This window comes from Mastacembelus armatus, chromosome 6, assembly GCF_900324485.2.
Source record: "Mastacembelus armatus chromosome 6, fMasArm1.2, whole genome shotgun sequence".
In the NCBI taxonomy this organism is placed as follows: Eukaryota; Metazoa; Chordata; class Actinopteri; order Synbranchiformes; family Mastacembelidae; genus Mastacembelus; species Mastacembelus armatus.
In genome coordinates this window covers 11,891,526-11,905,329 of record NC_046638.1, presented here as the reverse complement: position 1 = coordinate 11,905,329, position 13,804 = coordinate 11,891,526, and the positions used below count along the sequence as shown (strand labels likewise).

The 13,804-nt window shown below is 39.2% G+C and overlaps 1 protein-coding gene across 8 annotated transcripts in view; it reads right to left on the bottom strand.

Moving 5' to 3' along the window:
• Positions 1-2,120: 2,120 nt before the first annotated feature.
• Positions 2,121-13,804, bottom strand: part of ptprq (protein tyrosine phosphatase receptor type Q) — a 33,799-nt gene continuing 22,115 nt past the window's right edge. For 6 of the 8 annotated variants that reach the window (XM_026311998.1, XM_026312002.1, XM_026312004.1 and 3 more), the window contains 21 exons: positions 13,411-13,782; positions 12,473-12,582; positions 12,075-12,261; positions 11,726-11,964; positions 11,516-11,585; positions 10,992-11,150; positions 10,483-10,771; positions 10,300-10,373; positions 10,075-10,174; positions 9,727-9,855; positions 8,574-8,618; positions 7,958-7,984; positions 7,703-7,784; positions 7,106-7,196; positions 6,871-6,947; positions 6,180-6,314; positions 5,897-6,022; positions 4,722-4,867; positions 4,406-4,541; positions 2,765-2,888; positions 2,121-2,687 (listed from right to left, as the gene is read on the bottom strand). In XM_026311998.1, the coding sequence (XP_026167783.1) occupies positions 2,650-2,687; positions 2,765-2,888; positions 4,406-4,541; positions 4,722-4,867; positions 5,897-6,022; positions 6,180-6,314; positions 6,871-6,947; positions 7,106-7,196; positions 7,703-7,784; positions 7,958-7,984; positions 8,574-8,618; positions 9,727-9,855; positions 10,075-10,174; positions 10,300-10,373; positions 10,483-10,771; positions 10,992-11,150; positions 11,516-11,585; positions 11,726-11,964; positions 12,075-12,261; positions 12,473-12,582; positions 13,411-13,782 (2,756 nt within the window). In that variant the 3' untranslated portion in view covers positions 2,121-2,649. The remainder of the gene's footprint in view (positions 2,688-2,764; positions 2,889-4,405; positions 4,542-4,721; positions 4,868-5,896; positions 6,023-6,179; positions 6,315-6,870; positions 6,948-7,105; positions 7,197-7,702; positions 7,785-7,957; positions 7,985-8,573; positions 8,619-9,726; positions 9,856-10,074; positions 10,175-10,299; positions 10,374-10,482; positions 10,772-10,991; positions 11,151-11,515; positions 11,586-11,725; positions 11,965-12,074; positions 12,262-12,472; positions 12,583-13,410; positions 13,783-13,804) is intronic. The other 2 variants (XM_026312000.1, XM_026312003.1) reach the window with 2 other exon arrangements.

The window sequence follows — 13,804 nt, the reverse complement described above, 5'->3', positions numbered from 1 at the left end:
ATCCACATTGTATTTATTTTTTTCTCTGCATAATGTGAAGGAGCAAGAGCACCAGCCTATTTGTTTCCTTCATTTTCTGGGCAATGGACAATTATCATTTTTAAAGGAAAAGTGAAGAAAACAGGTAAACTGCTGTAACATCTATACCCCATCTTGTATAGTAGCCTATAGTGTAGTAACCAAGGATGTTGCTACTCACTAAAGCAGCCTACATGTAAAACCATATCCTGATGACAGACAATCCTATTTTTTGTGCTTCATTATTATGTGTTTTTCTAAACTTGTGTGAGCAGGTATCTTCTCAGTAGTGTGCGACTGCCCTGGATCTGTGGCATTTTGCTCTCAAAGAGCTCAGGAAAGGATTTGCTGCACTGTAAAATGTATTATCTGCACCTGAGTTGCGCTGAGCACTGTGCTTGTGTACTGTAGTCTCAGTCTGCTTACTCATGGACTGGTAATTCATCCAAAACAAGGCTAAAATAGGCCAGTGAAGCCTTCCTCCTCTCCTTTACGTTTATCCCTAATTGGTTACCTAGTGTGAATATCTCTGCCTTAGTCTGCTTTAGCTAAAAACAAGTAAAAATCATGTTGCACTGAGTAGACTAAGGTCACATGCACAAAAATACCACTCCCCTCTCCCGTATTATAGTTTCCCTTGCACACTGATGTTATATAAGCAGAGATGCATTCCTTTACTGAATGTTAAATCAGGGGGAAAACTGAAGATGTCCACGAAGTAACTGTTGTTTTCATTGCCATGTCATCTGTCCAGTGTCGATGATTATGAGCGTGAACCAGTTTGTACAGTAGATCACGAATCATCCAACCGAGACACACTGAACATGTCTTGTACCTTTTGCACCACAGAATATATTGGAAATATTGTAAATAGATGATATAGATTTATTCTGAAGTGGTTTGCCCAGTGTGTGTATCTACGTATGTATTTGTACAGAGAAGATCTAGTTTAAAAGAAAAAAAGGATATTATAGTTATTATTATTATTCACATTTAATATCAGGGGGTGTCCTAAATCCTACTGCTACAAGAGATGGGAAACAGGCAGCTTTTATAGAATACACTCCAGTTACCATGGTAACATGTACGGACTATTATAAATCTGCATTCATCATTAAATCACCATGTCATATTATTACGGGACTATTAAGAGACAGTGTCACCTGTTAAGGTGTGTAAAGGGCTATGTCGTACTGGTGAATACGTACAGTAAACTATAGGTCATACTCACACACTCACAGTATATACAGTGCACTCAGTTGGCAGTTTATTAGGTACACCCACCTGATAACCGGGAAGGGTTTATTGAAGGACTGTTGTATTTAAAAAAAAGTTGCTTGGTGAACCTAACACATTCACACCACCACACACATTGACCTGCACAAACATGCATATAGCTGCCAAAGCAAGAGCAAACCCAGCTTAGATTCACCTTAGAAACTGCTTGATTTCTAAAGTCAGCAACCTGACTTTCTTTGCTGTAAACCCTATGTACAATACAGCGTTTTTTGTTTTGTTTTACAGTACAAAGAAAGAGTTTGAGTTCTATCAATAATATCAGGGCATGTGGGTTGATTGATGTCATCCCCCCCCCCATTTTTCCCTCCTTTCTGTCTGACCCCCTTAACCCCCACCATCTCTGTGGTTGTCATGGAGACACACAAATCTGCATCCTCACTGTGGAGCACTGTCATTAATCTTTGCACCCTCACAATATTTCTAAAAATGAGATTTCTTAAAGATCAACATGTTTACTAATGGAATATTTCTAATTTTTTCTGTTTGAAGAGAATGAAAAAATAAAGTAGTTTTTACTCTCTGTCTCAGACTGTGTTGTTTATAATGATCTTCAACTGTGTTTGACGTCATGCTTTGTCTCCAGTGTCAGCGTCTGTAGCTCTGCCGCCTCTATAATGACCTAATCTGCACCAGGTGTAGAAGGAGGACTGTGGAATGAAGGTGCTTATTGGAAATCATTTGACACCAGTGCTCCTCTGTCTTCCCAGCACACCGGGTTTGAATTCATTCAGCAGACGATGAGGTTACCACAAAGCAGTACTGAAAATTCTTAAGTGTTTTAGTGTTAAGTATCAAGGCCAGAAAAAAATACAAGATACTTTATTTTTGCAAATCACACTTGAGAAAAGACAAACAAAGCTTTGATGCAGGCAGAATTACAGAGATTGAAAAAAAAAAACTCACCATTTTGGCTGAATAAATTATCTTATAAAACATAGATATCAACAACACAGTTATTACAATACACAGTAAAATAAATTTGTGCAAAGTACCTGTAGGCTCAGATGTGATAGAGCTCTTACTGTCAGCTCATAATTTTTTTTTAATCTCCATTGTTTCTGAAATTCTTTGTCCCTTTTGTTTTTTTTACTCTCTTTGAAAACAGATAGACAAGAGGTTTACTAAAGGGAGTACTCTGCTGAGAAATGGGTTGAAGAGGAACAACAGAGTGTTAGTTTACTGACAGACCGCTCAGTTCGGACTGTGCTGTTCACCTCCTGTTTCTCCTCCTGCTTCCTCACAACGTAGCAGTCTGGTCCCATCCATGGTTTGTGCACAGGTCACATCTCAGTGAACCCCAAAAAACACTCAGAGGTGTTCCTCAGTTTACCTTTACATAGTGGTCTCTTCCCATTCCAGTTCAACATCACCTGAAGACCAGTAGAGATATCCAGAATGAGCACTGTTTTGTATGAAATGCACATCTTTGTGCGTGTTTGTTGTTTACCTTCCATTGCGTCCAGAGAGTCCATCTTCTCCAGAGCAGAATAGCTGACAAACCAGATAGACTGGCTGTTGCCTTTGTTGTTCAGAAGTTCCAGCGTGCTTTGGTGCAGGAAGATGTACTGGGCCTGACAGAACACACAGTGACAAATGCTGATTCACACCACACTGTATCATATTAATCCCCATTTTAAAAAATGCCCATATAAATTCTCATACTAGCCTTATATTAATATTTCTTTTGGGGGTGTCCTGGTGGCTGATGCTGACCATGTCATTATAACATCCCTGGTTTAAGTTCAATGTTTTGCCAACTCTCATCTGTCACAAAAATGCCTTAAAAATATGGCAATATTTCCTTTATAACATTGTTCATGGATCTATATATTTTAAGGTGGCATCTCATTAATTCAAATAAAGGTTGCTGCCCACACAAATATATTAAAAATATATTTTGTAGGCTTCCTTGGGCCTTTTTGTTTTTTTTGGCCCATAGTGCATGCTCAGTAGAGTACCTCTACTGAGAGAATTGGTTAACTTCCGCCTTTCTGCAAGCATTAATGACTAGAAATAATGTACTGGTGTGATCTGTATTGTGACATCATATACCATTATCATCATCAACATCAATATTATAGCATATTAAGTCTGAATTTACAAAAACTGTACTTTATGTGTTTATATAACTTGTATGACCCTAACTGTATAACCTAAAGCCAGACTTTATGCAGTGTTTATTCCTTCATATCAATTCATTGCTGTACTATGGGCTTTGGAGTTCACTACTTCAAGCAACAGCAGTCAGACTATGAGACAGGCTATAATACATCCCTTTATCAATACAATGACCTAATAAATCTTGAAGTTAAAACATCAGTGAACACTTATGTAATGCTTGTTTATCATAATCATTCTACTGTAAAGCTTTGTAAGAGGACAACAGCGGAAAGTACAGCAGGAACTAAGAAGCACCTCTGCATATCTTATGGACATTTGCAGTTACTTTGTTTTCACTTCCACGTAAGTGCTTTATAATATGTAGTTAAACTACTGACCTGTTTAAAGCTGTATAAAAAGACATTTGTGAGTTTACAACATAATGGATCTGAATGATGACATCTTAAAGCTAGGGCTCTTGTGCATGGCTGAACACTGCTGTCTAACAGAATCACATCCTCGCTAGTTGAGTCAGTCAAACCCCACTGGACACAAATAAATGTACAGAACATTTAGAAATAATAAAAGTGTGATACTGAGAAGAAGAATGGGCACAAGGCAGAGGGTCCCCACAGACACTGAGACACACATCACTAGTTCATAAGTAATGAGTAGGTGGGTTAATTTTAGGATGGGTCCATGCTGTTTGAAGAGGGGGAATCCTGCTCAGCATAAGCCTTTCATCAAATGCCAGATCATTCCCTTTGTCAAAAGAGAATTTTCCAGATATTTTCTCATGGGAATAGGATCACAGCAGGGCATGAAGTAAAAAGTAGGACAGCTACGTTTCCATTTGTGAGGCTTTGTGATTTTTAAGTGTACTGGAACCACTTGAGACAATACTGTTTTTAATCTTTTGTTTATTCTCTCTAGGTTGTGAAATTTGAACAGAAAAAAAACCCTACTGTTTTATTTGATGCAAACTTACCAGATTCTGTACCATACACATCCTCTCGCTGCGCAGTTCGGCCACCAGGCCATAAATGTCCACAAAGTCGTGATCTCTGATGTGCTGAATGAGATGATCTAGAGCTATAAACACACCTGTTCTTCCCACACCAGCACTGAGGAACAGTCAGAGAACAACAAACCATTATACTCTCAGATGCACTGTTACACCTATCTACCAAATTAGTTTAAGAAATGGGTTTTTATATAATTTATGTAACTAGTGCACTTTATTTTCAAGAACATTACTATATTTTATGCAGTGTTTATATATTACCACTGAGGTGCCACAGTACCTGCAGTGAACCACTATAGTCGTGTTGTCGTGCCTGTGGGCTCTAACAGCTTTGACAAACTTAATGAAAGTGCTGCAGGACTCTGGCACACCGTGCTCAGGCCATGACGTGTAGTTGAAGTGGCGAACCAGAATGTAGTTCCCGTTCTGTACAGAGGATTTGAAATGATAAATAAGACAGTAAGTTGAATTTCATATTAGCATACGAGTTCACTTTATTATTATGCAAGTCACAGTGTTTATGTCATGATAACAAAACTAAGATGACATTTACAAATGTATCTATGTTGTAATTACATGCTAATACTACAAATACCTATTACTCATAATTAGTACTAATTACATATCATCTTGTAATTACATACTAATCACATTAACATAAGCCACTACTATGGTAAAAGCTGTTGCACAGTTTCACTGTTCCATCAATAAGATGTCATCCCCAAAAGAGACATTCCCATTCCCATAGATACTCACTAGCATGCCAATTTGTATAAAGTCCCTGACAAATACAGAGTTTACATTTCTTCTACTACTATTTGTTAAAAACTACATGGCCAAGCTGCTTTTAGCTTCTTTAAATTAATAGAACATTTTTTGACCCTTTTAAAGATTTGCATCTCTGCATAAAGGATGGGTGGGGAACTGAGGACCAGAATATAAAAGTGGATTTGCTTTTTTTCATGACAGAAAAAACTACAGACAACATTAAACCAGCCTGATCCATTAAGTAGTTTGCTTTTAAACATCTGTTGGCCCATTTAACTGCAGTACCAAAAAGCACCAGCATCATTTCATTTGTTCTACAGTTTTTCAGCAGGATATTTGTGTTTCAGTCCAGAGTATGCACATGTGCAGTGCATGTGTTGTGTGTTCGCTCTATGTGTGATTGTGTCTATGTTTGTAAGAGACAGTTTTATACCATGGCCATGAGTGCATTTGGTGAAACTGAGAACATTTTGACCAGTTCTCATTCCCTCACACACCTTCAAAAAGTTGCTTGAGGATTAAAACTTGATTTTAAGTTAAGGTTACAATTAGGTTTAAGCTAATGGCTGGGTTTGGGCATTTAGTTGTAATGATTAAGGTAAGAAGATAGAGAATGCATTATGGCATTCACAAATGTGTGTGTGTATGTATGTGTGTGTGAGTGCGAGGAGTTGGTTGCTCATTTACCTTTTCTACTTTCAGAGTCCTGACAGTCCAGTCAGGAAAAACTTCCTCTGACACTTTTGAGATGAGAATGTCACTAAACACTGACATTGGCTTGTTGTCCTCAGGCCAGTACTTGTGGCAGCGAATCTGAAATGTCACACACAGACACACTCATCAGATTTTCGTAGCTGATATAATCCACTTAGTGAAAGGGCTGTAATGGAGCACAAACTGAGCCCAGTTTGCCCTCTGAATGGTGATAATAGTGATGTTTCATAACAATATCAAATCTCTCATGACGCACTCTGCCTTTTTCATAACACTGTGTAAGCATGGCGATGGTGCGGGTTCCTGTTTCCCAGATCATCCTCCAGAAGTCTGCTACTGTGCCAGGCAGAGGACCCTGGGTGGCTATGAACTCATTGGGACACAGGTAGCCCTAAAAACACAAAATAAGAGACATACAGCACGTGTGTTACAAGATGGACTTTTAAGCCTTAAATCTTTAGGTATTTCTAAATCACTGCGTACTCATGTTAATTCTAATATTATTTCAAGATTTCATTTCATACATATTGTATATAGAAATAAAATCAAAATATGTATCAAAGTACACAATTCTTTGAATAATACAGAGATGCTGTTACTATATTGCTAACAGTCGGGAGCAGCCCAGCTCATAATGAACGAGTAAACCTCTAAAAATGTAAATTGCAGAACTGAATGAAAAAAGGACAAAATATATAAATTGCAAAAAACTATTATGCCTTCAGTAATACACTCATCACTTCAAGATTTAAACTATCCATAGTGCCAGTGTGCAAGCTCTGTCTATCTATGAAAACAGAAAGGGATAGAAAAACATGAGCAACACACAATTATAATAGATGTCTCCCACAACTGCACAACTACTGTCGTAACCTGATAATGACTCAAGTGGAAGCAGCCCTCTAGGTTAACTACAGGGTTTTTAGCAGCTAATAACTGGTACTCACCGAGACGAAGCTGGCGTTAATGTAGTCAGAGCCTGCAGTGCCCGGTTCTGACAGCAGTTTCACTCGATTGTTATTGTCTAGACAATACACACAATGAAATGACGAAAGTGTGGCAAAATCGTGCAAAATTAAGCAGCGCAAGTGGCAGTGAAATCTAGATGCAGTTAATATTAGAGCTAAAAAAAAAAACAGATACATTTGTCATTGGAAACAATTGTTTTATCTAACCACTTACAAGGTTTGATGTTGGGGAAGCGGTTCTTGGATTTGTTCCAGGGCAAGTCAGCATCTGTGGTGGCAAGGTCTTGCAGCAACTTTGGTAGCTCCTGGATATACAGTATAAGACGTAATAATCAAGGTTCATAAAACTTGGGAGACATCCAGTAAGGTTAAAGGTCAGAGCCATGACAAAAGTGAAAAAAATCTCCTTCACTACTGCTTGCCAACTTTTTTTTTATGATTTATTATTACAATTTTTTTTTTTACTGTTTAAGAGAACTCATAAATTAAAGGTGTCCAATTGGTTCAGAACAACCTACTGGTGTCTTAGAGGCAGTATGCAACGTCTGACTGTAATTTGTATTTTTCATTATATATAACTGATTGTAATAAATAATAAATAAAGAAAGATGTATAATTCAGAGCAGGGTAGTTTTAGAATTTGACATATTTGCAGCTGCTGCTGCTTCCTACCAGATTTAATCTCCAAATGCTTATTGGAAAGGATATTACTGCTGCTGTTTACAATAAACTTCTCTTATGGGCATGACCACTATTTTTTACACACTAAAGAGGTTTGATAAACATGGTCCCGGTTGTTGTAAACACTTACAGCAAACTCTTCCTGGAACCTTGCATTGTCATTGGCACACAGATCCTCCACATGCTGCAGAAACGACTTCTTATTGATGGGCCTGACAGAGACAACAATACACTGATCCCCTGTACAGAAACTCTACAGCCACAAGCCTTTTTCTCTAAACCTTTCCCAGGTTACCCAACATGTAATACTGAGCAATACAGAATGTGTTGATCTGTGCTGCAGCTTCTGTGTGCACATTCACATTCCTCATGCAGGATGACTTACTTGAGTGATTTCCTGTAGCTGAGGAGCCTAGACAAAAATAGACAGCAAAAAAAAACAAAAAAAACAACCAAAATAAACAAATTAACTCATAATCACAGCCCCCACAGTGATATTTCTGTTCATAACAGCTGAACTGATCCTCTTTGCAGAGAGTGGGTGATCTTGCCATTTTTTAATCAAATTCTGAATTAACACTGACAATAACACAGATGTTTCATTGTGAAGACAATTTTGAACACCAGTAAACCTGTGGTTATTCCCCTGTGACTGGTATTTTGGTAGTTTACTGAATCCTTGTGGCTACTCAGACCGCCAGCTATTGATAAGGCTTACAATTTGTGCCCTCTAAGACCTCTGAGCTTTCCAAGCAATTTTGAGATAGTGAGTGGGTAAACAAATTAAAATGGTCTCATGCAGAAGAGTGTCAGCTCAGTTCTGCAATGCTTGCCGGTGATGGAGGGAAAGGAGCAGGGTGTAGGCAAAATGTTGATGTCACTGATTCACTGAACTGTCTGCATCCATCAAAGATGGATAATAATAAACAACACAGATGGATCAGTGATGAATGCAAAGCGGAGTACAAGATGCAGACAAATATACAATATATACAACTTACTGAATGACATAAATCTCTTTCCGTCTAAAGAAGAAGGAGGAATACCTGGTGGGAGAAGAGTGCTCAGTGAGAGGAAAATAAAGCCAAGGTGAGTTAATGCATGTGTCTGCGTTAAAGAAAAGCTATTGGTGCCATTTGTTCGATAGGTGAACAGAAAATATGGGCTATTTTAGACAGACTGCCCTTAGAAAGCTTGTGTTTATGCAGATTTCAGCTCACTGTTCAAGCAATGAAGAACTTCAGGTAACAACAAAGCAGAGAGCCACACTGTCCTGTTAATCTTAGTAGACAGCCCAAGCAGCATAACAATGAGCACAACATGCAACTGTCAAAAACCTACAACTGTTTCTTTTTAAAAGTATATGACAGCAAATATGAGTGGATGGATGATTATTCTCAAGATTGTCCTCCTTTTTCAGGAACTAAACTATGAATAGTCCCTTCAGTGTTTCAGTGTTTTCTTGACTGATTCATAAGTGAGGCAAAAAATTGCTCAAGTAGGGCAGTTATATTATGCTTATTGATTCTTCCAATACTGATGTCAATTTACATTTGCAAATAAAAATTTGCAAGTGATAAAAACTGCCACACTGCTTTTCTTTTCTGTAGTTTCTCTCCTCTCCTCAGCCATCAGCGACCTTGATACACCAAAAGTAACAATAAATGTGACTTGGTTTCTCACCTGATGCAAAACTGTAGCTCGAGACGAAAGAGCAGCTTGCAGCACTTGCTGTTTGTGCACTTATTTGAGCCAGAAAAAAAAATAAAACCAGAAGGGCTACATGCTTGAATTTGTAAGAGAGGATGGTTAGATAGCTGCAGACAGGATGACTCGTCTGTTCTTCAGAGAACTGAAGGTAAACAATAAAGTTACAGTGATACTGTGTTGTGTCATAGTGCTGCTGATTCTATTTTCTGCGCCAGCTCAAGAGCACTAGGCGATTTTGTGCTGACAGGAGCACACATCAAGTTGGCTGCAGCAAAGAGATTTTCATCTTTTTGACATATATTTAATATCTTGTCTGGAACAGCTAAATCAAGCCTCAAGTCGTAATGTGCAGCTAGTCTCAGCTGCCAGAAATGTGTGTGTTATATTTGGCAGCTATGCTTTTAGATTAAAAGTAAACACACACACACACACACACACACTGACCGGTTGAGTTTCTCTTGTTTCATCTCCAGATCTGCCACAGCGATCAGCTGATCCAGTTTACACTTGGTCTCAATGATCTCCGCCTCTCTGGGCGAATAAGTCCCACCCTCCTTCTTGCGTTGATGAATTCTGACATTTGGTGATGAGCATGTCAATCAAATAAGTGTATTAATAATGTAAATACAGAACTAAGTTTAAAAAATGGAAACCTCTCCTAATAATTATTCAATGTGAAATTAGCCATATTTTATCAGCACATATTTCTGCATTAATGCTAAACTGCAGCCAGTGTAGTTTTGGTAAATGTATTATTGTAGACAAATGCATGAATGGATGTAGTCATCTTACTTGACTGAGCTACAGATGATAATGATGAGTAACACAGCTAAGAAGAAGGAGAGCAGAACTCCTAGAATAATCTGCTCTTCTCTAGTCAACAGCCCGTTCACTACAGAGAGAGAGGCAGAGGAGACAGAACTGATAACATCAAACAGAAACAACAAAAGAGGCTATACAGATGATGTTATGCTCTCAATTTCTGATGTAAAGGAATAAAGAGATGAATAGAAATACCTGCAGTTCTGACATGATCTGAGTACTCAGAGTCTGTGTATTGCCCATTGATGTTAGTGGCTCTGAACTTAAACCTTGAAAAATAAGAATACAAAAATCTCATCTCAGCATTATATTGTAACATAGATATGTAGAGCAGTCAGATTTTTTTGTTGTGTGGATGAAAGTGTGTGGTGCACATACACATAGACAGTATTAGGTTTCAGAGGTCCATTGCAGAAACTGTCAGTGTTGTTTTCGCCCATACAGCCATTGCTCTCTCCAATCACATATGTTCCTGCCTTTGTGTGATTTCTCCTCACCAGCGGTCGGCCATCTTCAGGTACACTGCGACCAACTCTGATGCGTGTGTCTATGCGTGACCCCCTGGCCCCCAAAAAACATGGTGGGTTGGGGAACCCCTTGTCAGTGAAGTAGGGGGCCGGGCGATCAAAAAATGCATTCCTCCAGTTGGTCAGGTTCTGGTCCTTAACTGTGACAGGATGGAATTGAGAGAGTAAAAGAACCACAGGGGAACTGAGTCACGAATGACATTAAGCCCTTCAGCTTTTGCTTACAATTTGTCTTTTGTGAGCTTAGGACAGACATACTGTAAAATGAGATTCTACTGGGGTCTTAAAACACAAACAAAGCCAATGCCCAAGTGTATTCGACTAAAAGTGATGGCTGTCAATGTTTTTGAAGAGTCATACCCCCTGACTCAGCCACGATGACCTGAATTTTTGCGATTGGACCGTTATCGTCACTATAGAAACAGGCGGGCATGTGGATGGTGATAGTCCTGTGGGTTACCATGGCAACCCCTCCATGGCCCAGTACTGCTTGGGGTCTTTGGGTTGGCTTTGCTGGGGCTACAAAAAAATGCATGTGGGAACACAGAGGAATGTGCGCGCGCGCGCACACACACACACACACACACACACACCCACACACACACACACACACAGAGGCTGTTGTAAATATAGCATGCATGAAGAGGTGATTTTTAGTTTACATATAAACAGAGGCTGCCCCAATTAGTCAGTGAAAAACTGCATCTCTACATCATCATCCCAAACCTGACAATATCGGTCACTTAATATTTGTTGTGTCAGAACAAATACATAGAATTGCATTGAGCCATAACATGTACAGGGGCACTTCTCACATCTGTGCTGCAATACTGCAACAGGACAGAGAGAAACACTGTAGAACAGGGCAGAGCTGGGACTTGTACCTTTGATCCCTGTAGTTATCTGGACATGTGGACTGGGAGGGCTCCTACCGACACCATTTCTTGCTGAAATCTACAAACAGAAAAAAGAAAGGTGGGAAGAAAGAAGAAAAGAAAGGTAGGAAGGCACAGAAAGAAGTTAAAGATAACAGGTTAAGCTTGTAGAGATTTTTCGAAGACCAATGAAGGTTTACTTGAATGTGTGGTCATCACCTGTATACTGTAGCTGTGTCCTCCCTTTAGGCCATCTATGACAGCAGTCAGTGTGTTAAGCTCTCTTTGGATTACACTGAGGCTAAAGTTCTTAACCAGCTGGTTCTCTTCATAGATGTACACAAAATAGGCAGTGATGTTTCCATTGGGCTCCTCTGGGGGAGTAAAGGTCACCTTCACACGGTTTACTTCCTCTGGAATAGCTGATACAGTCACGTTCTTGGGAGGGTCTCTGGGCTCTGGAGTAGAAATGATTCAATAGCAAACAATCAATGATGATAAATAATTGATCACATTTACAGATAGGGAGGAGATGTTTTAGGTGCTCTAAGATGTTATTTCCATATACCCTCCTCCAGTGTTTGAAATTCAAAAGGTCCAGTGGCTTTTCCCTCACTGGCGGCGTACTCTAATGGTCCAGTGAAGGCAGTGACAGTCACAAGGTAACGGGTAAAAGCGGTCAAGTTAGTCACAATGACAGTCGTCAACTCTCCTGGTGCCTGGATTATTGAGATGTTCAAACCAGGACCTTTCACCTGACATAACAACACAGTTCAAGGAAACATTTAATATTTTTTGCTCATATTGGTTGCATTTTTCAATATGATAACCCGTTACCACAACTGTAAAACCTGATCAAGATAACATGTTGATCTGTTTTGATGACCTTTTAAAACTGTATTTAAATTTCGATTGGTGATGAGCATTTTTGTGTGCGTCTGTCTGAATATAACGCAATGCCGTAACCTGCACAAGATATGATGTTGGTCCAGAGAGAACCGCTGGATGGTTCCACACAATGCGAAAGCTGTTGGATGTGGGGCTCACTTTTAGGTCACGGGGAGGGGCATCAGGGTCTGTTGAAGAACATAACAAAATAGCAGTTATATAGAAGTTATTAGTGTGCTACCAAATTAAAATGTTGAGTTTATATGTGAGTCAAACTACTGTAATATACTGTTGTATAGCAAAGATGACTCAAAATATCAATACTTTGTCATTTTTGTTTCAGATAATAAAACGAAGCACTGAAGACCTCTATATATTGACAATTAGTGCTACCAGGGGAGGTCACTTTTTTTTTTTTTGCCTGGCAATACTCTATTCATCTGTCATTATAACCAACAATATTGCATCTTAATAGGTAATAAATAATCTGGTGTATTAAGATGTTAAAATGCTGTTAATTAGTTCCATTTGTTGGCTGGATCATAGCTGTGAGATATTGCTCTGGACAATCAACAAAAGTTTGACCACTGACAGGTGATAAATGTCGAATTGCTAAACTTTTGCATTTGCTTTATTGTTGTTCACTGCTCATCTATTATCAAACCCATTTATGCAATCTATTTTACGTACTTTAAAAGGGTCTGCATACTCTATCCTACAGTCACATTTTTTGTAATAATACTAAAAAACACTCAGACTTATACTTAGTACCATAAAACTACTGTAGCTCTAAAGCTAAACAACCAAGAAACAATATCATTGTGAGACTGTCTGGCTGCTCTACAGCAGAGATCCCATAAATAAAACACATCTAGACAGAATTAAAATAACTCTGCCTGTATAATTAGAATAATATCAGTGACTTATTTGTCAAATATTACTCCTGGAATCCCGACTGACTGTCAGCCCTTCCCTGCCAACACAGACAGTTCATATCATCACTGAGAGGCCCATACTTCCAGCCAGGGTGCGTGCATAAATCCATTGTGTATATTCTCCAACTCCAGCGTTGGTCATAGCAGCTACTCTGAAGCGGTAGTATCTGTATTTAGCCAGGGACCCGAGAGTGATGCTGTGGTTCACTTCACTGCTATCCAAAGCAGTCACTAAATCTGTGAAACTGGATTCCACACAGTCTGAGGTCAGTTCATCCTCTGAGGATGGCTCTACAGTCGGTTGGATGCGTGGTTCACAAACAGCTGAAAGCAGCTGTCTAATAACATGGTATTCTTTCAGTAGGCCTGGTATGGAGAGTGGCGGAGCCCACTGAAGGGTCACATTGTTAGGTGCGACTTGAGAGACTGTGAGGAAGCGAGGGGCAGCTGGAACTGTTAAGAAAGAGACAGAGAG